Genomic DNA, 23,835 nt, shown 5'->3' on the forward strand with positions numbered 1-23,835 from the left:
ATATTACCAGAAAAACTGCTTTGAACAATGCTGATAAAGAAGAGGTTTAATGAGGCTGGGGCTGTTTGCAGAAAATTAGTCCGCATTAGGGTAATATTCCTTCAGGGAGCGTTTATAATGCCTGCAGGAATGTAGGGGGGCGGATCAGATTCCGGTGCAACCTTGCAAGCTTTCAGCTGCCGAGGCGCAGTGCACCTGCGTGTTCCCCTGTCTGACCTCAGAGCTGGCTTGAAAAGCTCTGGCACCTGGAAGTGCAAGAAAAGATCAGGTCTTTAATTTTTGTGACTAAAAAAAAAATTTCCATCTTTTTCTTGATGCTTAGAATACCTTGTATTTTACATCTTTTTAAAGGATACTGGAAACTATTTTGTGGGTATGCTTTTTAGTGGTTTGAGGTTGGTTTTTTTGCTTTTAATTTTGATAAACTAGTATCTTAATGATCTCATACAGATATGTCCAAATAGATGAATAGTATTCAGTTAAAAAAATTTGGTTAGTTGGCAAGACTCGAAATAATTTCCTACTCGGTTGCTTATCTCAGTAAGAATGATCTCCCTAGCAAGTGCAGATCCAGGCATGACAGCTTCGGCATTTATCACATTCGCAGAGGTCTGGGGTAGCATCTCATTTTCAAATTGTAGCAATGTGGAGATAAAATGTAAATACTGCAGTACAAGGATTGCCACTTCATAATGTTATACTTCATAACTGGTATCTGCGGTAGTAACTTGCAAATTGTAAATGCATGTAATTTACATCGCTTGGAATTAACTTTTTTGTAATTACACTTTGATTTGTATTTCTTTATCAGACATTGCAGAGTGGTTAAGCTATGCTGCTTATGAACTTCCATGTCAGTAATTTCGTGGTATATAGTTGTGCTTATTAAATGCACAGATTTTCCTTTTTGGAATTTAAAAGTCGCTCGCTTTGGCATCTGCAGCTTATTTCTTGCAAGCTACTTAATTGAGTAGCTTCTCTGTTTATCTTAAAATGCAGATAAATGGCTTTCAGAGCAGTGTTTATAGCTTAATAGTTCCTGAAATAAGAGTCAACATTATCTCCTAGACTCTACCAGTCATAACTAATGATCCCTCTGCTTACACTGTTGAGCAAGTCAGGAGACACTGAACTCTGCAGAGAGCAAGGGCCCTGTGCAGTGGGAGGATAGTTTGTATGTGATGGCGCCTGGTAGACAAGGCTTTCATGGCTTGGTAGTGTTAATTGGGAACCAAAATTTGTCCTCGGCCACCTCTAACCTCCTATCACTGAACTGTTCTTCTACGAATATGGATACAAACCCAAGGGTGAGTTGACAGCACACAGTAGTCTTGCTTCCCTCATCATTTAAAGTAAATAATATCAGTTTACTCTTACAATTTTGCCCATCAGAGCACATTTTGCAACATGAAATCTCTGCAGAAATTTTGGATATTTTTAATATTCCAAATATCACTGGCAGGCAGCCTAACGGAGGCATTGTGTTGAGGGCTGAAACAGGATGAGAAAATAATTAGGCAGCTGGCAATTACTGTATTTTGTCCTGGGGCTTTTTTTTATGACATTTTAATGTATTAATGAAAGTAAGAAGCCTTTTTTTATATTTTCCTGACAAGTCCTTTGGCTTGGTTCCTCAATGGAGAGTGGTAGGCTTTCCTTTGTAATAGCGTTAAGTGCATGCTTCAGAAAGAGAGAGGGGAAAGAAAGAAAAAAGGAGTAGTTTTACCACCCATGGGAAATACTGTATTATTATTACCTTGGGGACAAAAGTTGCTTCTTTGTCCATGAAATTTAAATAACATAGGGAGCAACAATGCCTCATGGTGTTAAGCATTAATATTCTTCTATACTTCTGTCAGCTTGTCAGTACGATCTTTTACCTAAGATTTTTTAACTTGCAAGAAGAGTATTTATTGGAAATTGCAAATACAAGTGTTGTGAGATGGATCTCACCCTTGAAGAATTTCAGCCAGGACAACGTTCTGGTTTCAAATAGGCAATCCAGCAGCTAGCTGTTGCTGTTTAGGTGAATTTAACTAGTGATTTACAAAGCAGTCTCCATACCTAATTCCTATGTCTCTGCAGCCATCTAGTCCACTGGTTTGAAAAGCTAATTAAATGTAAACATTTAGGCGGGTGACCGGTTGTAAAAGGAACTGTATAGGAAAGCTGTTCCTACTTAAAGAAACTTATATCAGTCTTATTTATGCTGCAGCTTCCATGTTTTTCATTGTTTTTCTGAGCTTTCACGTTATCTAAAAAGTAGGTTTTGAGCTTCATATTGGCTGGAGAACAGCAGGCTGATACGGAGCACAGTCTGGGTAATACCACATACGGTGCAAAGGCCACGCTATACAAAGAAAGCAAATTCAAAACAGTACTTACAGCTCTGAAGATGTTTTTATTGTATGTTCCCATGAATGGACTACAAGAGACACAAGGTAGAAGAAGCCGGATGCCCTCGGAGGGCTGCAGAGGGGGAACGTGATGGCTGCCAGGAGCACCACCATGCAGTTCAAGCAGTTTCTAGCTGGATCATGTCACAGCATTGCATTGGCAGAAGATTGCAAGTCATGTATCTTTTTCGCATGGTCTTGTGAGCGTGTACCAGTGGCTCTCTAAAGTAGGGATGCAGCAGAAACAGACCAAACAGCATGGAGAAGTTCAACCACTGCCTCTGCTTTAAAAAAGCATGTGTAAGGCTCCAAAAAAGGAAGTAAGTATTTGCAGAGACAATATATGCAAATTTTTTGAAAGCGGAAATTGGAGGCAACTTTTTTATTTTGATGTTGTATAAAGCGTTGTTTCTTACCTTTTCCTCTGTAGATCAAATCAAATATCCAGATACCTGTCTTTGGTTATTGCACTAGGAATCATACTGGTTTCACTCAGCATCTTGAAGAGGCAGCCCTTCTGTACGAAATCAGTTGAAAATTCATATAGTTCCAGATTAGTTTTGAGCATTTTCTGGTAGGAATATAGCTCTTATTTCTTTGGAAATCATCCCACTGGTAAACAACAGCAGCAATAAACCTTCCAACAAGAAATTGGATACATAGTTCTGAATGTGTAGATATCTCTTAATTTTCATTACCAGTTTCCAAACATGGAATTAGATTAGGTAATGATGGAGCAGAAACTGAAGTATCATTTTGTAGAGAAAAGCATTTAAGTATAAAATGCTGTGAGCATGTTCTGACTGCAGTGTCTGATGTTTGCAGCTTAATATCAGAAAGAAAAAAAGCTGATTAGTAACAGTAGCTATAGGTCATCTCTAACAGTTACATACTAGCATGGAAATGATAGCTGTTTTTGTGTTACATGAAGGGAGTGTGGTATATTAAATGACCACGTTATCTTGAATAAATGTCAATTACCAGATTACTTTTCCTTGCATTAAAGTTACAAGCTAACTAAATTATTTCAATGATGTGAAATAATAATCTGCGTGGGGTTTTTTAAATGATATTTTTTTGTTAATGTATCTGTGCAGATCACAGTTACAGGGAATTTTTAACAGTGGTTAGTCAACTTGTAAGACAAATTTCAGAATAATTAATTACTCTCAACTGTTATGTCTCTAGCTTGGAGTAGAATTCTTGCTAGCGTTCCATTATGGGACCAAATTTTGCTGCTCTTGGTGTATAGTTTTTGTCAAGTTTCCTATCTTTTTTTTGTGACGTGCTATGATAAAACCTACGTATCCTGGTGGCAACTTCACTACCTCTTTGGTGGCCCTTCCTCTGAAAAAAAAAATCACAAATTGCTAGTTGTATGCCATCTCTTTTAATAGTCTGTTCTGTATCAGCATTTTTTTCTTTTGCCTATAAAGTAAACAAGAGGAAGCCTAAAAAAACATTGAAACGTTCTTGTGATTGAGCTTGTTGGAAGACACTTACTGAGTTGGATAAACGAGAGCCAGGCTGCTGTGGTGTATCCTGTGTCGCAGGTAGCCCCTCTTTAAAGGGAGGTGGGGAGCAGAAGGCTCCAGCTCTGGTGTGCATTTCACATACTGACCTTGGAAGCCCCTATCAACCATCTGGAAATAGTTACAAATTCTGTATTGCTCAGAATCTTTATTTGATTTGTAATTCCAGGATTTTCTTTTTTTCTTCCACCTTTCTACTGTCATATCCTATGTAGCCTGAATACTGCTTTGCGCCTGGCTGAAATAATATTGTTTGCCAGCTTACAATCAAAGGGAGCACAGCGAAAAACAGCTGAGCCGTATTAGGCAGAGGCAGTCTGGACTACATTTCTTTACTGGCGCATAACAGGCCACAGGTGCAGGATTAGCCCAGCGCACGGTGCTGTGTTTGCTTAGCGGAGCCCCCCCAGCCGCCCTCTCCCTCCTCACATGACTCTCATCTTCGTGGAATCTGGCGGCGATGTAGCAAGCCCGCGGAAACCCAGTGTAAGTAGGCGGCTTAGCTTTTTAGCTCACAAAGCACTTGCGCTTTTCCCCCCCTCTTTTCCCCACTTTTTCTTTTTTACTTTTTCTTTTTTCTTTCTTTTCTTTTTAATTTTTTTTTTTTTAATCCTGGTTTGAGCAAAACACTAAAGAGACTGGAAAAAAAATGACACAAGTTCAGTGGGTTTTGCAGAAAGGTCAAAGAGGGAAACCCGTGACTGCAAAAAAAAGCAGCATCGTTGGTTTGCTGGCAAGATGTGGGGCTGCCCCACAGGGCAGTGGGGAGCCGGCTGCTCATGACACGCTCCGTCGTGTGTTTAAAACTTCAATTCTTGCATGGGGGGTGTGCATACGGGAGATTTCCTATTCATTCACTTGGACTTTGGGTCATCGTATGGTGTCAGGGGTGTGCTCCAGACCTTTAGGTGCACTTCGATTACTTTAGTTGTAAGGAGAGAGGTGGTAGGTTTATGGAGAAAATACTGCAGATAAAACAAAAGATTTCTTGTTTTCTTTTTTGGTGAAGAATGAAAAAAAAAAAAAGAGATTTTTAGAAAACCTGGTAATTGGCATTCAGCCTGACAATGAATTTAAAAAGATGTTTCTCTTTTTCTCTTGAACTGTGCTTTTATATTAATCTTTGGGTTTGAAGTTAATTTAAAAATGAATGTTTTGGCAATAATAGACCGATTTTGATGCCAGGTTTGCATTTTGAGGATGAATTACAGAGCTGGGACTGGTTTTAGCCTTAGCAATAGACACCTTTCTGTCTAATTTTAAAGGTACTTTGGCAATCTGTAGTGCATGGTATGCCAATAATGCTTATTAAAAATGCTGCATCTATTCTAAACATTTTAAATACTAGTTAATTGGAAAAATAATAAAAACAACTGTACTTTCTCTCCTAAAACTTTTCATCACTGTTTCCTATATGTCTGGGTGCTGAAAAAAAAAGTGTTTTACATTTGACCAGAATTGTTTCTTGCCTCATGCTCTGTAGAGAAAGTCTAATTAGAGAAAGGTGGTCACGCAGCTCTTGAAAACTTCTAGTCAAGGAGAAGAGCATGTCGGATACAAGTCTTAAGGGTGTTTGCAATTCACCTTTCTTAGACTTTGAGGTGCTTTATGAAGTGCATTATGAAGATGTAGCCATATGACTTTGGAAAAAAACAGAGCAAGCAAACCCAGTGAGGCTGGCGGCTGGTTCCTTCTCTTCCAGAGAGCGGAGTGGGTGGGTGAGCGTGGCGGCCTGCCCATGAGGACCGGCTGATGGTTTGGCAGCAGGGGCATCGGGCCGCCCGGACACGAGCTCAGCAAATGCTCTGAAGCGTTCAGACAGGGAAATGCTTTTAGGCTACTTGAACACTTCAGGAAAACTGTAGTGCTTATGTCTGCGGTCAAAATTGATTATTGTTGTTCCATGCATGCAATTAATTTTGGTTTGTAGTAGAGATGCTTTCCTCCCCCTTTAAATGGATTTATTTGTTTTCTGACAAAGTGAATAAGTCAATGACACTTTCTGTTGCATTTGGCCACATTTGCAGAAGATAAGATCTGTTCCGCAACCCTCCTTTGTGAACACAAGATCTTCGTCATCGCTTACGGTTTCTGCACATGCAGTTCAAATCCCTACTCAGTGTGTGTGGTGAGGCCAACAGTAGCAGCAGTCAGTTCAATTCAATCCCTGCCTTGGCAGCTGAACAGAGCAAGAATTTATACTGTCACTTGTTCAACTACTTAAAACACTGCTTGGCCTGGTGACCTGGCAGGGTGGCCTTTGCTTCCAGGAAGAAAAATTCTTGCAGATCCTTGAGCGCTTCATTGAGCAACAGTTAGTTGCTGAGTGTGCCATAAACACATGGGATTTGGGGATGCCAGTGGCATCTGCCCATGAAAAATTATCGAAATATACTAGTGATTTTTTTCAGACACTAAATAATCTGTCCTTCTGGGAGATAGACAGGCACTTGAGGAAAAGTGGGAAGGGGAGTTGGTAGGAAGCATCATCACCCCCATGATTTCGGAAGCATTTGTGATAGCTAATCAATAAACCAAGTTTAAAGACAGTTATATATGTTTGGCCATAAAATTTTTAAAAAGCCATTAAAAATACAGCATGCTTATGCCATAAGCTAGCTATATGACAGTTTCCGTTTTCTGAATGTCTACATTGTTTAATTTATTCTTATGCGAAGTGAGAGGGAAGAACTCCAACGTAGTAGGATTGAGAAAGGAGTTTGTGATTTGTGAATTAGGTCACTCTTTAGGCTGAGCTGGGGTAACGTCACATCTGCTTGTGAACAGCCAAACCCAGTCACTTAGAAGGGCACTGGCACCTCTGAATAGTGTTGGCACTGTCTTCTGCAAGCGTGGTGTGTGCACATGCTAATTATATTTTAATATACAGGTGCAGTCTTTGATGTTGGGGTGCAAATGGCTAGCTGATATTTTTATCTTCCAGGCACTATTTTTGTCTTAACTACTGGCATGGTGCTCTTGGGTTTCTTTTCATTGTGAACAGGAGTGACAATGATTTATTAAACATATCTAAGAGAGCCACAGGGTCAAAGCTGTCAAAGCTGTCTATTGCTGTTTCTTTTAAATGCCATTGTCTGAATGCCTCAATCTAAATATCATCTGAAATGATAATAAGTAAAAATCTACAGCTTTTCCATTGCAATCTTTGATGCTTTCCTAAAGATCAGGTAGTAAACCATAGTCTAATAGTAATGGTATCACATCACATTTCATTGCTTCCCGTCTGTGTTTTTATCTCCCCTGTTTCTAGTGTTCAGAAGAGTTTTCAAGATTACTTGTAGTGATGTTTGCGTAATCTCCTGATGGTGGCATTCAGTGTTTGCTGCTTGGAACTGCAAGTGTATGCGGGGACTTGCAGCTTAAAGCAGAAATAACTAGCTTTGGAAGTTAACAGCAATCTTTCTATCTTTCTTTACGTAAAAATTTTCTAAACGAAGAGTGTGGCACAGACTCTGCTGTTTGTAGCTTCTTATCCAGACTGCTTGTTTCACATCTTTGTACCTGAGCTTCCATTCCCTGTTTTGATCAGGTGATGCTCATAGCTGGGAGATGGGGTTTTGCAGCTGGCATAGTTTCATGAGTTTTGATTACATACAGCTAGACGTTTTCTCAAGATGCTGTTGAGGAAGAGATTAAAAAGCTCAGGTACATAAAAGCGATGAAAGAGAAGAATAACCTTTCAAGGAAACTGCTTCAGCATTTTCACTGAAATAGTTAATTTTGTTTTCTGTGGTAAGGAATATTGTGAGTTTGATGAAGACGTGAGACTATCCTTTAATGTGCCTTTGTACATTGTACATATTCAGTAGCTTATTTTCTGTCTGAAGCTATCCTGTAAAGTAAATGTAGGCACTCAATATGAACCAAATTGATAAATGAAGCAATATATAAAGTAATGCCACCATGGAAACCTTAGATTTCTGTGTGTTGTCTTACAAAGCTAGGCTAGCGTGCCTTTGAAATAAATATCCCTTTCTAATTATTTTGTGGTACCTTCAATTCTAACACTTTGGGGAGACTAGAAGAGGTCTGATCTAGCTACACCTGCATCTCCTCTGTTTTTTTCTTTTTTTTCAAGTGATGCTCTGTTACGACTCAAAATCCTTCTGGGCATGAAGTCGGAAGAGTCAGTCATTCTCCGATCGGACCCTGGATCTCACCTTAGTATTCCTGAAATATTTGCACCTCACTGCTCCAGTTTTGTTACCTGTTATCCTAATACATGCACAAAACAGTAGGGCTTTTACACAAATGTTTGCAAAGCATTTGTTCATTTTGAATTGTACAAGAACACACAATTTAGAAAAGAATGGTGGTAGCTCCACCACATTTTACCTTTGCTGTGTAAAATGTGGCTCTTGAAAAGAGATTAGAAATAAAGAAAATATGTTGATATCTTAATGGGAATTATGTGAAATACCTTTTCATTCATCTTTAAAAAAATTTAAAACGTACTTATATTTTAAAAGCTTTTCTTTGTCATGGAACATTTATAGATGGAACCAAAGGATTGTAGACAGTAGAATTAAGTGAGAGATTTGACAGAGCTGGGAAAATTCTTTAATGGAGAATTACAGTGGGTAGGGGTAGACTTTACTGAGTCCAAGCTGGCAGGCCAAAACACTTTGCATGTACTTTCCTTTGGAAATTTTAAAGTCTGCTTTTTGTGCTTTTTTTTCCTATTCTGTTGGTATGCTATCTCATACTATGAAAAATGTGCCAACCAATTCTCATTTTCTTCCAAATGAAAAATGTGTCAAAGATTAACTGTGGCTAGCAGAAATGAGAGGAAACCAGGAAAAAGTAACACTCAATCAAACTGTGATGTAATGGTGGACAGCAAATTACATGTGCATTTTCTATGGGCTGTGACACCAAAGAAGACTTTGCATTTTTAAGTTGCAAGTAGTATGGTATGAGTATTAATTTGAAGGGTCTTGTCTCAGTGGCTTTGTCACAGCTTGTTATATTCCATGCTGAACTTAATGAATTTAGCTAATAATATCATGTGTGATTAAGATGGTTTAAACAGACTTTTTGGAGAAGGGTGTTTATCCTTTTCAAACCAAATGCAAAAGCAATTTCTGAAAAATAAATACATTATTTAAAGTAGTGCCATATACATGTAGCTATATTGGCACTAGGTGGAAATTCTATGAATATGGACAGCAACAGTTTTTAAGAAATCTACTTTGATAGATGGTTTAAAATTACATCAGATTGTAAACCTTGTTTATTTGCATCATGAATAGAAGCAAAACCATACCAAATTTTGAACTATACAGATGAGAAGGAGCAACATGTAGGTTCTGCGTACTTTGGTGTACAGGAAATCCAGCATAGGCGGGGAATGAAGCAAATCATACATGATAAGCCCAACAATGCTACATTTTTTTTAGTATGCCAGTTTGTTACAGTGGATGTATATGAGAGTACAGCTATTTTCAAACACCATTTGATACCAACCTCAGTTTGGGCTCACTAGTGCAATGCAGCCACGCACTGAAAAGGAAAGCATGTTGCTTTCATGACAGGTTTTATTTACTGTGGTTTTGGATCAAAAATATGCAGGTCTCAGCATCTGACCTTTCCTCGAGATTTATGGTAGCCTTGAATATCCAGCAAAGAGAAACTGTCATGATCCATTTTTCCTGCTCTGTTGTGTGATTGTCACCAATAAAAAGTGTTTTACTATTACCTCTTGACTATTTTACACAGTAGATCAGGCTGAGTTAAGAGGTGTAATTTATTTCAAATTCTTTAACTGCACTGTGTTTTCATTGCTGACTATTTGCCAAAAAATATCCCATGGAAATTCTTTTATCTGATGACTGTGAAGTACAGTGAGTTAGCAGTTAGTTATTTCCCTTTCTCTTAAAACAATCATGTTGATAGTATAACCCTGGCCTGGTGGGAAGTCATCAGGCTGTAGTTTATGATATGGCATAGGAAACTCTAGCAGGGTGTTGCATGATAGTTTCGTATTTTATTAAAAGTATGATTCGAGGAAGAGCACACAAACAGTATAGGCTAGTGCAGGGTATAGATGAAGTAACCTTGTAGTTTAAAATTTATGTACAACAGTTTTATCAAGTTGACTGATTTTCTTTTGCGGTTTGGGTGGCTTTTTTTTTTAATTACTGTTCAGACACGTTTATGTAAGGGTACTTAATTTGCAGTCCAAAGCAGCAGTTGAAATGGCCGTTCCATGATGTGCAAAGCTTCCTAGGTGTGTACCTGCTGTGAAGCAGTGAACATTGCGCCCCATCAGTGCGTGCTGTTGCTAGTCAAACGTTGTTGTTACTGGCCTGGGCAAATGTGAATGGATGGTACTGCATTAGTTTGAGGCTTCAAATACCCTATGTAGAAAGAAGAGTGAGCACAGCCTTCCGATACCAATTTCTTTTCTGAGTAGACATGTTTGTGGCCCCTAGCATCTGTTTCAGGAAGGAGCAAGTCTGACTTTTACTCCTGACAAACTCATGTGAGGTCATGGAAGACCTGCTTTTTCACTGCATAGACAGCACATAAATCACACAGCTGTGGCACAGAAATCAATCTGTTAAGATAACTATTGCTAATTATTCATCCTTTGGGAACAGAGTGGCTTAAGATTTGGACTACAGAATACTGAGTAACAGAATACAGTGCTTTTCACCTCCTACGTTACCGGACTTGTTGAATCAGAGCAGTGCCCAAAAGTCATTACCATCTGATGGCTGTGGGCCGGTGTGAAATGAGTTACTGGGCTTTATCCAGATTCTAGTGGAGAAATCACTGTCCAAATTGCATAACTATGGCTACGGTTGGCAGGGGCTGGCATACTTATTGGCAGCCACAGCAGAGAGCTTGAGGACTGAATGTACACTAAGAGATGGGCTCTCTAGATCAAATTATTTTTGCACCTACATGAGTCAATGCAAAGCTTAAATAGGTGATTTTCCTTTTGTGTGCAAGGTACCATGGTCTACAGACCTGTTAAACCAACATTAAACAGCATTATTTAAAACCAAGATATTATTCACCCTGATGGTTACTTCACTTTGGTTGTGGAGTGGGGATCTGTGATCACTTCTTTATAATTTTAAAAAATTATAGCAAAACAAACTGAAAAACCATGAAGGGTCTTGCCACTTCTCACGTGAGAAAGTTAGTATTTAGATGCATAAGATTAGTGCTCATAGATTACCATGAAGTCTAGGAGGGATGAGAGGCAAAATGGAAGAATATGTCTAAGAAGGATTATTTGTTGGCATGGAGATTAATAGGGGTTTAGACTAGACATTAGTCATTCTCATGGTCATCCAGGATAATGCTTTCATTTTACAGCCCTTTATTTTCCTCATTTTCCTTCTCCTGGCTTCAGGATCTCTGTAGATGTTCCTTTCTGTAAAGACTGCCTTGGGTTTATGATAAAGGAGCTCTGGTGAAGCAAAGCTTGTTGAGAGAGACACACTAACACATTTGGAAAAAACCAACAGTAGCATGCTGCTTCTGAGCACACAGCCCCATTCTCAGGAAGAGATGCATAACAGAGGCCATCACATCACAATTTTGAGTGGTCCCAGCCCTACACAGGGAAATATTTCTCAGGAGCAGTACTCCAAAGAGACATAAAAGGCCTGGTGGCTGCCTGCCTGTCCTCATGGTGGAAGGTGCTTTGTACATGCTGGTGAATTTTAGTGGAAAAAGAGAGAGAAGCTGAGAAAATCAACTAAATTTGGTGAAAGTATACCAGTCTGATGGTGACCTTAAGGCTCTCAGCTGTTTTGATTAATTCCCTGATGCAGTCAGTAAGTTTCTCAGCAGACTACAATAACCTTGTTTCTGACACCACTGTTTTTCTGCAGTTGTGCTAAACTGTGCTCAGTTCATCGGCGATGGGAAGCTGTCCATAAGCAGGCTGCAACAGAATAGGCTACAGCAGAGAACCAGCCAGATTTAAATAGCCTGAAATCCTTTGCTTTCAGGGCACTTGGACATAGCTCCTTAGGAGAGATTTCAAAAGCCAAAGGGCTTCTAATCCCTAGACAGAGCCAGGGCTGCATGGCCAACATGAGCTTGTTACAGCACAGCAGCAAATGCAAGAGGAGTCAGCTGTGCACTGTCCCAAACTGTGCGTTTCACACCTGAAATCAGGAGGAACTTGATGCCAAACTGGAAAGCTCTTGTGGGTTTCTCCCTACACTTTACGTTTTGGGGAAGGGACTGCTGAAAATATTTCTGCTCCAAAGTCAAGCAGACGTAGAATTCAAAAAACCTTGTTGAAACTTAACTCTTGAGTGGGAGAACAAGAGTTCTTACATGTTCCACAGTCATCTGTTGGGTGAGACATCTGAATTTCGTAGGCAAAAGGTCTGCCTATCTTTATCTAGCAGACAGGAATTTAAAGCATGAAAAAGGAGCAAGAGAATGACATGAGAAGAGTTTTTCTTTTTAGAAGATAGGAAAGGGCCTGATTGAAAGTATCTTATTCCTACCTCTTTTAATTTAATTTAATGTATTCGACAGTAAACTGCAATGATTTTACACTAGTTTTGACCCTGGGCATTAGCTGAAAGCAAAATCTTAGGCTACATCCCTACTTCAAATTCTTGTAAAGCGTAAATTGGAATGCCAGCCTATTTGTCCTAAGTTTTCTAAAAACAAAACTTCATCTCTGGCCACGCTTTAATGGTACTTCAGTTTCAGTCTCTTAATTCAGCAGCTCTCACCTGTCTTATTTTACCTAAGACTACAACCAGGGCCAGGATGTAAGCTGTTGTTGTTTATGACAAGTTCTGCAGAAGCTGTTCATGATAACATCCCTGATGAGTGATGGGCACAGATTGCGCTGGAGTATGACTGCCTTACACATTTGTTGAAAAAAGGAATGACCTACAGTTTTATGTATTATGAGGAGAGTATTTAGTCGTCTAAACTTAACATCTTCAGCCACTTTCAAATGTGTAATTAAACCTTTCCTTTTTTTTAATGCTAGGTGTAAAATGCCTTTTTTTTTCCACTCCTTGCTGAGAAAAGATCCCTGCTGAAATTGTAGATAGCTTGTAAAAAGAGCCCTGGAAATGGTACACAGAGCAAACTATTTCACTCAGTTGCCTCATGAGCTTGAAGTCTGAAAATCCTTGACTGCACCTTGAGATACAACTATGAGTACGCAGATACAGAATGCATCTCGAGCGACCTAATTCATTTAGTTCTCATTTTGCCAATGTTAGTAAAAACAGTGTGGGACTTCAGTATCCAGTTGTGTCACGGATCTAATTTCTGGCTTGATGCTGGGCACAAAGGTTACAAGCCCATAGTTTGTATATGTTTTGTAACTAGTTTTCTGGTTTGACTTTAAGAAGAGGTGAGCTAATTAAAAATCCTGAGTTGGTTTCAGTGGAATACATCAGTACTGAGCAAAGATCAAGCCGCATGAGTTTCGTATTTCATAGGTATTATAGTCTGATATGGTGAATGATTGTCTTTCATGTGTATCACCTTAATATTATTAATATGCCTCTTATGCAAGGAATATGGAAGGAATGGAAGGGCTATAATGTTCAAAAAGTTAACACCTCTCTAAATGAGCTGTTCTTAACTGCAAAGCCCCACTTTTCCCAGAGCTAACAAATTTCAGCTTTTCCCTGGTTTGCTAGGGACAAGCTTGCATGTTTCTTGTTACACTAAGACAACTAAAGCCTGTCTGCCAGTTGTTGCCAGCGCCTGTCCCTTTGCAGGGCTTTCCTGCCAGAGCTGGCACAGGAGAGGAGGGGTGTGCAGCTGGGAGGCACGATGTGCACACATGTGCTCGGGGCACTGACTGGCCCCACGCACCCAGGAGCACAGACTGGACTTTGTTAGTCCTCCTAAGGGCATGGGCTGGTTGAGCAGCCCTGCTCTTCCCTCCAGCCTTTCACTGCTTCAGGACCTTTCAGCCTGCTCTCGCCTTGTTTTTTGCTTACCATCCAAACCCTGAACTGTAGCTACTTGTTCCCATCACCTCTGCCTGTTTGCCCACCCCATCTCTCTGTAGGGTGCTGGAAAGGATACAGTTTTCTGTCAGCTCCACAATATATCGGTACTGGTGATGGAGGTTTGGGGAAGATTTTAATAAGAGTCAAAGCAGCAATTCAGGAGCCAAACAAAATAATAATAATGCCAGTTGTTTCTAAAGATTTAAAAGTAAATCAAGATTTTCAAGCCTGCTCTTCAACTACTCTGTTGGAGACAGTTGTTCCTAAACGACCCTTTAGTAAGAGTTCTTATAGGGAAGCAAAAGGAAAGTGAGAAACTGCCAGTTGAAGCTTTTCATGCTGATCTCATTTTTGTCTTTGAGGCTTAAAATATTCACAAGCAGTGAAAGCTGATATTTATGAGTAGAGCTTGTGGGGGGGTGGGGGGTGAAGCAAGTCTCTTAAACAGCTCCTAGCCCATCACCAGCATCTCTAGCTGTACTCCACCAGCACCATGGGGATTCAGTACTCTGATATTTTTTAGAAGTAATTACCTCCGTGTATTTCAGCATTGTTCATTCTAAAACACATTCTTGCCTTTTACTTTGTTTATAGAATTTTTTTTATAGAAATGAACTATTTTCCCTTGTTTTCCAAGTAGTGCTTATGCAATTCAGTGAGAGAAAGCACTGTTGAACTTGAAGGGACATCACTTGCTCTTATATCTTTGTTAAATTATATGCCTGTGTTCTGCTCTGCCTTGAGTACTGTAAATCCCACTCATTTTTATAGGGTTCAGTGGATGTAGATGCATGCCAAGTATAGAGACAAAGAAAGCACAAAGGTGTAACCAAGGATTTGACCTGTGTAAAGCAATAGGAGAAAAGCTGTGCTGTGCAGTCTGAGAAGCACAACATCTCTTTTTGCAATGCTGGCAGCAGCAGAACATCAGCGTCTGTGGTCTAACACCACTGAGCCCCAATAAGCCTCAGACACCACAGTGACCATTTCAGAGGCTTCTACAGAAAACTGCTCTGTGGTGAACACCCAGTTCAAATAACTTCCTTAGATTTTGATGGGTAGAAATACTTTAAACCCTTCATTCCAAGTCTTGCAATCCAGCTGAGAACCATGTCTTTTTTTTTCCCCCTTTACAGCCAATTTTCTAGACAACATGCCCTTGCGAAGTTCTGGCAAGTTGAGCGTGGAGACCCGAAAAGAAGATGGTGAGAGCACAGCTCCTGCACCTCCGCAGAAGAAGCTGTCCTGTCAGTGCCACCACCACTGTCCTGAGGACTCAGTCAACAGCACCTGCAGGTTTGTAGGATATATATTTGGTGGTGAAACATGGGAAAAACTGTTTATGGTAGCTCAGCAGTCCCAAGTTGGATATTGCAGTTTTTGTTTAAGCAGCAATATGTAAATGAGTTGTTTATACACTGTGGCTAAAAATTAGAGTTAATTTTTACCTAGATATCAGCTACACATTTTTATGTTAGCATGTTCACATCTTTAAAGTTTTAGATAATACTTGCATTAATTCATTGCATATGAAATATTCTGAAGGTATAATTTTGTTTTTAAAGGTGCATGCAGTTAATGAGAGGAGACTTAATGGATATATATTGAAATGTCTGTACATGCTTACAAATTTATAATCACTCTCTGCTCTTGGTGTGTGTCTTTGGAATAGCTGAGCTATCTTTTGTAAGTCCTCAAGACTTTGTTTTTTTTCTTGCTTCCGTGCTAAAAGGAAAGTGCTTTTTCTTGAGGTGAAGTATTGAGTATTTTCTTATACTAGCTATAGTCTTCTGCTTGGTTTTCTGTTTAGAGTACTAGACTTCTTATTTGGGTTGGATTCTGCTTCCTCAGAGATTAAATCCTTCTGCCTGCCTGGGGGAGAGGCACATCCACCTGTGCACAGTCACCCTTGAAGGCTCAGCCTTGCTCTGTGTTGCACTGACGCTGCCTGAAGCAGCAGAGGAAACTGAGGATATACCTGTGGTGGGACCGAGCTGCTGTTCATCCACCCAAAAGCAGCTCTTGCTGCACACGTACTATTGCTGTTGAATGAGAGTAGTGGTCAAGCACCTCTGTCCTGGCTTGAGGTGCAGGTACAGTTTGCCTTAGCTGCAGCAAAGTAGGGGTGAGCTCTTCATGTTCCAGGTGGAGAATTTAAACTTTTCTGCTTACTTAGAGCAGGTGAGATACTGGAGATGTTCACCATCAGCTATAGCCTAGTGGAGCTGTGGGAATGTGAGAAGCATCAAAGCAGGGCACAGATGTGAGCCCAGCTGGATGTGCTGGTTGGGTATGCAGTGCTGTTTGAGGTGAGACAACCTAACATTGTGTCAGCTCTTCAAGGCAAATGGATTAAAAAGATAGATGGGGAAAGCTTAAGGTTGCTGAAGGTATTTATTGCTTTGTTGTATTTTTGAGTATTGTTTTGCAGCCTGTCTTAATTCTGCTCAGCCTGCAGTTTCACACTGAAGCATTTCAAAGTTTTGATGACAGCTGTAAATACTGTTTCCGCCTCTCTATCCTCTTCCTTCAAACCCTTGCTTTAGCCAGGAGTTAGACCTAACCGCTCTCACATGGCAGTCAGTTTAAAAAGCTGTAAAAACCCACTCTGATATCAATTTGCAGCTCCCCTGCAGCGCAAATCGGCTGTTTCCTGTTCCTGCCCAGCAAGAGCCACTGCTTTTGCCCGTGCTGTCTCACACACGCAGTATCAGGGAAGTTGCAGATGACTTTTAAATCCAAGAATTAGGAAGCACAAAGGGATCCATGTTAAGGAACCCACTGAACAAGGTTTATACCCCAGCTGGGTAGGCCTGCTGTTGCACATTGCTTCATAGGGATCATTGACATTAAGTGTTTTTCAAGTTACCAGGAACTGTAAGTGTCCTATTAAAATAGATTTGTGCATTTTCCCTCACTGCAATACTTTAAAGAAAGTCTCTTCAGAGTCCCCCTTACACTGTCAAATATCAAATTTGTTTTTTGGTATTAATGCCCAAGAATAGACAGTTTAGTAATAAAACACAAAATTATACCCTGTTTTGTTGCATAATCTTTGCACATTTCAGGCTTGAATGTTCTACTTGAGTGACAAAATTATTTTTTCCAATTTATACATCAAAAGAATAATTGAAACTGGAATTTACCCATCAAATATTAATCACTTTTCAGCTTAGGAAAATGGAAACAGTCAAAAGACTTGCATTCTATCCTGAGCTACTCTTTCAGATCCTGTGCTGTCTGTCACCGCACTACCTGCCTTGCTGCTTGCCCTGGTATAAGTGAAAAATTGCTGAAGAGTTTGTAGTAATATAAAACAAAAAAATTAAATTAAATACCCTGCCTTCATGACTTGTCAGCAATAATCCTTTTCAGGATGGTAATCATTGCTATGGGTCCCCTTACCTTGGTGTGAGAGCTGCAGTTAGGTACAAAGGACACAACACCCCTTGTTTTCCCTACATCTGCTTAACTGTTAGTCTAATCTTTTGCTTCTTAAATTCCCTTCTACATAGCTGGAATTAAGGATTAAAAGTGAAATGGGATGTTATAGAGAGAAGAGGGTCCCAAGTGTACTGTTGGGAAAGAATAGTTATTAGGTCTCTGGTTAGCTGGCTGGGTTGAGACCAGATTTCAAAAGATTTGACCCAGACCAATCAGGTTAGGAGGGATTAGTAGTTTCCCCTCTGTTGTGGGATCATCTTGCTAGTCAGGCAGTAACTTTCATATTTCATCCTAGCCCGAATGAGTGCTGGCACGGTTTTAAAGCACTCAGGAATTCTCATTTAACCTTTCTATAAAGGAAGTTTCCCCATATTGAAGTTCAAGCAGTATGGATCGCACTGTGTTTGTCTGAAGAGTGAATGAACTGCTCCAGATTAAAAGTTATTGCATTAATTATCTGCTTCCCTCAGATGTAGCCACTAAAAGCCTTTTACATTTTATATTTAAAAAATTCAAACCTCTCATCATCTCTTATCAGTCTGTTAAGCTTTGGGCTGTGCTTGGACCTGCAGAGCTTGGATCTGCCAGCCCTGCAGGAATGAGGCAGCACGTGCTGGGGCACCCAAGGGCCTGGCAAAGCCCTGACACCTGGGAAATTCACTGAGCACATCCATAGCCAGGACTTGGGCTCTGGAGAGCATCAGGCACTGTCTTTACCAGGGCCCTCCCCAAAGCAAGGAAGCCTTTTGTGTGCCCAGGAGCAAGGAGGGCTCTGAAAGTTCAATGGGAAAGCACTTCCAGCTGTGTTTAAATTAAAACTCTCAGAATAAAATAGCTAGTCCTATTGCTATCACCATTAAAAATTTTTCATAAAAGCAGTCTGCCGTCCCACCTGAAGATTTTGGTCTGCTACCACAAGTATTTATCTGTTAAAGTATAGATCCTGCCTGTAGTGCCAGTAGTCTGAATGTTTATATAAAAATGAGGACATCTGGTGGCCATTTAAAATCCTCTCCGTAATTGTATTTTTAGAAATTTAAAAGTCAATATTCTTTAACCACATCTGTATCAAATCCTCTTGCAGCCTGCTGTGTTCCTATACCAAATTTCCCTTTTTTTATACTTCCGCACCTTAAGTCCAATAATACTTCAGGGAGCTAAGGATAACACTGCAGCTTCAAATGCAGATTGCTTTCTATATCAACAGAAAAGCAGTAGCTCTAGTTAGAGTGTGCTTTAAAAAAATGGGCCAATCCACAAGCACAAGTTTTGGGTCATTGCATCAGGAGAGGATTAGTGTCAGGGAGCAGTGAAAGGGGGCAGAGCCAGGAGCTGAGGGTGATGCTAAGGCCAGACCTATCCTTACCCACCAGGACCCCATTTCCCCAAGGGTACCTAAAGACAATGGGTAGAGATGGCTCCCTCAATGGCCCTTCACATGGCTAGTAGTGATCTGGATCCAGGCAGGAGATGGAACTGGAAACAGGCACTCCTGCATCATTGCTTAGGGAAAAGTCTGATGCTCAGACCTGAGCTTAAGTGGAGCCCTGGGCAGGGGGTGTGTATGGGGGGGGGGGGAGGGGCAGTCCCAGGTGGGGCCCCTCCGGGCAATTGAAGCTCATTAGTGCACTCTGGGCCCTAAAAATTAAGATCTTTGCAGAAGCTTCGCAATCCTCTGCTTCTAAAGGGTGTGTTAACCTGCAGTGTGTTGAAACTTTATTCTTCTTTCTGAACATCTGTGTGATTCATGAAAGGCTTTCAGTGAAGAAGCTCAAAGCTGCTTTGAACACAACCAGGACCTTGTTTTACTGTTCCATTTCAAGTTGTGTGTATACAAAGTGAATGCATGGGCAGTTGTGCCTAATTATAATTAATTGCATATTTTAAAAAGTAGTGTTAGATTTAATTGGCTTTGAGTGTAATAGGATTGCAGTAAAGGCAGAGGCTGTTGAGGTGCCTTGTTGTACTCTATTTTCCATTCACAAATAAATGCTGACAGTTTTAAAGATTGGGCTGATAGAGTTTAATTTCTTACGTGTTGCCTACTGGTCTTGATTGTGTTTCTTCCCAACTGTGTCTTGAGGTAGCTTTGGTTATCTAAAGCAATAAAATAATTAAGTTGCTTTTTCAGTGTTACTAGAGGTGATAATTCGCTTGAGTGAGAGTCACATTCACCTGTTCTCCAGATGAGAGGATTGAATTTTCTTTGTAATTTGGTATGTAGAAGGAAGAAGAGTTCAACAGTGGGCCGAAACACTGAGTTCAGGCAACTTTTATTTTAAGCAACTTTAATTTTTAGGGTAAAGTTGAGCTTTTTCTGATAAAGAAGAAATGGTGATATCTTACAAGTTAGCCTTTCAATTTTTTTAATGTTTATTTTTATTTTTTAATTTAATCCTTCATGCAGGGCTATACCAGAGGCAGTTAAGTCCCCTTTGATGATTGGGGAAAAAAAAAACAACAAAGGTCAACACAGAAAATTCTTGTAAGCTCCAGCCTTTCCTTGTCCCCTGTGCCAGGGCTGTATGTCTCACATGTGTCTCAGCAGGTGATTTTGCCCCCAGGGTTTAAACTGAAATACAAAGTCCCCCTCCCATGCTTTTCAACTGTGCCACAGAAAGTCCTCATTCTTAGTTTTGTTCAGGGCTTGCCCATTAGGTATTTAATATAAACCTTAAGATAAATAGTAATACAAGTCCAGTCTCCCTGTGTTGAGACCTGTTGCATTACTCAGGTATTTTTTTAGCATGTGGGAGTCCTTTGGTGTTACTGTGCAGAAAGTGCTGGAATACCTAAGACTTCCCTTGCATATTGAATTTACTTACACCAAAAAAATTTCCAAAACAGCAAATATCCATGTTAAGTCTGTCCTAGCATTAAAGAAGAAGCTACACCATACAAATTCAACTTCAGTGTAATCTTAAGGTCAGATAAAAGAAAATATTTGGTCTGTGTTTAAATTTTGGAGACAAAAGAAAGGAAGAAAAGGAAAAGAGGAAGATGAGTAGCTTTATTTTGACTGTTTGCTTCTTGGTAGTTCTCACATCTGCTGAGATGGATTTTGGACATAAGTGAAAGGTTCTAGAGAGCCCTAGTGAAAATGCAGAGGTACCCATGCTTGGTGCTCTTGCCATACCCCAAGTTGTGCTATTAGGTCTATAGACCTGTTAAATCTCATATATTCAGCATGAAGCCTGGACAGTTTCTAGAGCTCTCCTTCACACATCGGCATGATGGCTTGTTTTCTGCGTTGTGACCCCACGTGTCAGGGAGAACTGTTTGATCTGATTTGTGATTTAGTAGAACAATGCGAGACATATTTGGTGGGATAGGTCCTGTCTCAGTCCTGGGAGAGTAGTATGGGCAGGTAGTATAGAGAAAATATTGTTTGGTAGACCTGTGTATGAAAAGATGCTCTGCTAGGATGTGTTGGGTACCCTTCTTTCTCTCTGTGTGTAGGATCATCATTGAGCACCCAGACAGCCAAAAGGTACCATACAGAGCAGAGAGTGTGTAGTAGGACCAGCATCATCATCTTGAAGACTAATGTGGCAAGAAACTGTGGCCTACTGTGAGCCAGCTTCTTTGCTTTGTTACACCTGTATGTCTCTCCTTGCCTTCAGAGTGGCTGTGCAAATATCTGAAGGTGCATCTGGCTCAACAACTGTGTAATGCACTTCTCACTTGGTTTCATGTTACTTCCCTGATGCACAGCTGCTAACTATATTATTTTTTTCTGAAAAATTAGAATGTGTTGAACGCACTTACAGTGACTCTTTGTTTTATGGATGGTGTCCAAAGACAGTGTTTTGCTAAGTTTGGCCTTCCTTAAATGAAAGATGCAACAAAATATGTGAATTAGATGCAAACTGTGAGTCAGCCAATTTTCCAATTAGATTATTTCAGCCAGTCTTTACAGAAGAATATGAACTTCCCAGTTTCTGTACATAATATAATCTAACATTTTTTGATCATTTTTAAAAACAGTGCAGAAACTTGTCGTGTTGCTTTGGGTGGAAACGAAAAGATGCTGTAGCACTTTCTGGTGTCAAAACCAGGAGTATAAAGAGGAGGCGTGGACAAAAATAATAGTACTTGCATGGACTCAATTGTGAATAAAATTAAAGATAAGGAATCTTTTCATCAAGTTATTAAACTCATCTGTTTGTGATAGGCACTGAACAAGAGAAAGATGTTGCTTTTCCAAGTTACATATTGCCATCCCTGGCTGCGTCGCACACACAGACAGCAGGACCGGAAATCTTCAGCAGTCAAGTTTTGGTAGCTGAAGTATTACATCTTCTGTGAGAAATGGCTGTTGGCCAGCGAGGACATCTGTGCGAGCAGCTGTGAAGCTGCTGGCCTCTGTTCCTCTCTTCTGACTTTAGTAAATGTCTCAGTTAAGATCACCTCTTTTCTTGCTGGTAATCTGTAAATTAGCGGCACCTTCTACATCAGCGTCTGTCAGTGTTTCCGCTATTAACTCCCTCTGTTTTCCTGGCATTTGACTTGGCTGTAAAAATTCACTGTTGGCAAATATGTGACATACCAAATCTGTGCTTATTAGTGATCGCATCCAAAATGTATTTAATCACTGTCCTGCACCATACGCTTAATAAGATTTTGCTTTAGTGGAGGAGGTTAGTGGGCATGTACCTGGATGTATTCAGTAACATCAGGCTGAGTTCCTTCTTTACACACCATTCACAGAATCAAATTCCACAGAATTCAAATTACAGAGTTTAAGAAAATAATAATTCTGTACTACAAATTTTTGCTAGGAAGTGGAGAATAGGTTTTTCGTATTGCTTTGCATGTATCAGTGAGGTACATATGTTTCTATTTGTGCAGTCACCAAAATAAACATAAAATTGGAGATGATGCAGACTTATCCGACTTGTTGCTGACTTGTTATAATAGTAAGAACAGTTTAATTTCTACCATAGACAGGTATGAGGCAGGGTAATCAATAAGACAGCAGGGGTATGCCCTGACCTTTACTTGCAGTATGTGGTCCATCTGATACCCTGTGAACCAGGAGAAGAGGTCGGGGGCGGGAGGGGGGAAGCAGGTAAGAGACACTTCTTTCTTTTCAGAAGAATCACTTCTACCTCTCACCCAAACACCTTAGAAATTTTCAATAAGATAATGAGTACTTACATTGCATGCAAACTTTTTGTTTTGTTTTTTTTCTTAGAGGTAGCAACAAGCGGTACCGATGTTTATTCTGCTCAGCATTGCTATTTCTAATTGTCTTGCACTTTTCCTTCATTACTCTACCATTGTCTGTAAAGAACATGTTTAATCCTTATTGTTGGAGCTTTATAACTTTTCCGTTTTGCTCTATCCAATCTAATTTTGTTTGCCTTTTTAAATTTGGAGTAAAATTTTCAGAGGGACTAAAGTGCTTGAGGAGCCTGAATTTAATTTTCGGAAATGAGCTAAGAATCAGAGTCCTAGGGCAAGTCAGAAGAAAAACACAGAAATAAAACTGCTAACTTTCCTGCTTCTTTTTTTTCCCTTTTGCAAACAATTTGACTTTTCCTTCCCCTGCTTTCCTTTGGTGAACTGAGCGTTTTGTTTTTTGCTGGGGACTGTTAGCTGTGGAGTTCATTTTGTGTTTCACTTGATTGCAATTTGTTGTTTCGTTGCTCTGTCCCCTGGGTTAAACTTACTCATTACTTTGAATCAAAGGCACCATGCAAACAAATAGAATCTAATCTAATCTAATATTCTACTCTAATGGATTCTTTACAGTCTCTCTTCTTGGCAATCCTGTTCCTATCTTTTAAGCTTAAGCAATGAAATCAAGGTGGTTGTTGCCCAGAAGGGTTGCTGTCTCCTTTGCCTTACTCATATGCACAATGTCAAAGAAGGGTAGAAGTCATCGCTCGCTTCTCCAAGAAAGTCATTTGTAACGTGCAACTGGTTACTTTTCAAATCCAGAAGTCAATAACCCGTGATAGATTATTATTTGAAGTAATAAGCTTACTGTGGCTAGACCCTGCACCACTAATATAAAAATATGCCACAGCAAATGTTTGACGTGATCCTATCCAGCATCTCTCTGTCGTGTACCTAATACTTACAAATTGTGTTTATCTCTTATATGTGTAACTGTGCCTCTCGTTTCCTACATCAATATTGCCTTTGCTGTTGCTCTGTTAGACTCTCCTTTCATTCAAGTAAGGAGCAAATAATCTGAAATTTTGCTGTGTTTAAATTTTCTAATCCTTTTTTCTTTTTATTTCCTTGTTTTAACTGAGTTTGTTTCTTCTTTTCTGAAAAATACTCATTGCACATAATAACCAGTGTTATTTTCCTGGGGAAATAACAAAATATTTTCTTATTATGTGACTTAAATGTCTTATATTAAAGAGTTTTTCTTTATTTTTGGATCCTCTTCCTGCAAATCAGTCAATTTGTGTTTCTTACGCACGTTACATATCTGCCTTAGAGTGCTGAGAAAGTAATGTACAG

General features: G+C 39.8%; 1 protein-coding gene across 1 annotated transcript in view; it reads left to right on the forward strand.

The window, feature by feature from the left end:
• Nucleotides 1-23,835, forward strand: part of BMPR1B (bone morphogenetic protein receptor type 1B) — a 278,304-nt gene that overhangs the window by 231,367 nt on the left and 23,102 nt on the right. The window contains exon 4 of the mRNA XM_068402616.1: nucleotides 15,048-15,207. Coding sequence (XP_068258717.1) covers nucleotides 15,065-15,207 — 143 coding nt within the window. The 5' untranslated portion in view covers nucleotides 15,048-15,064. The remainder of the gene's footprint in view (nucleotides 1-15,047; nucleotides 15,208-23,835) is intronic.

This window comes from Nyctibius grandis, chromosome 6 (genome assembly GCF_013368605.1).
Source record: "Nyctibius grandis isolate bNycGra1 chromosome 6, bNycGra1.pri, whole genome shotgun sequence".
In the NCBI taxonomy this organism is placed as follows: Eukaryota; Metazoa; Chordata; class Aves; order Nyctibiiformes; family Nyctibiidae; genus Nyctibius; species Nyctibius grandis.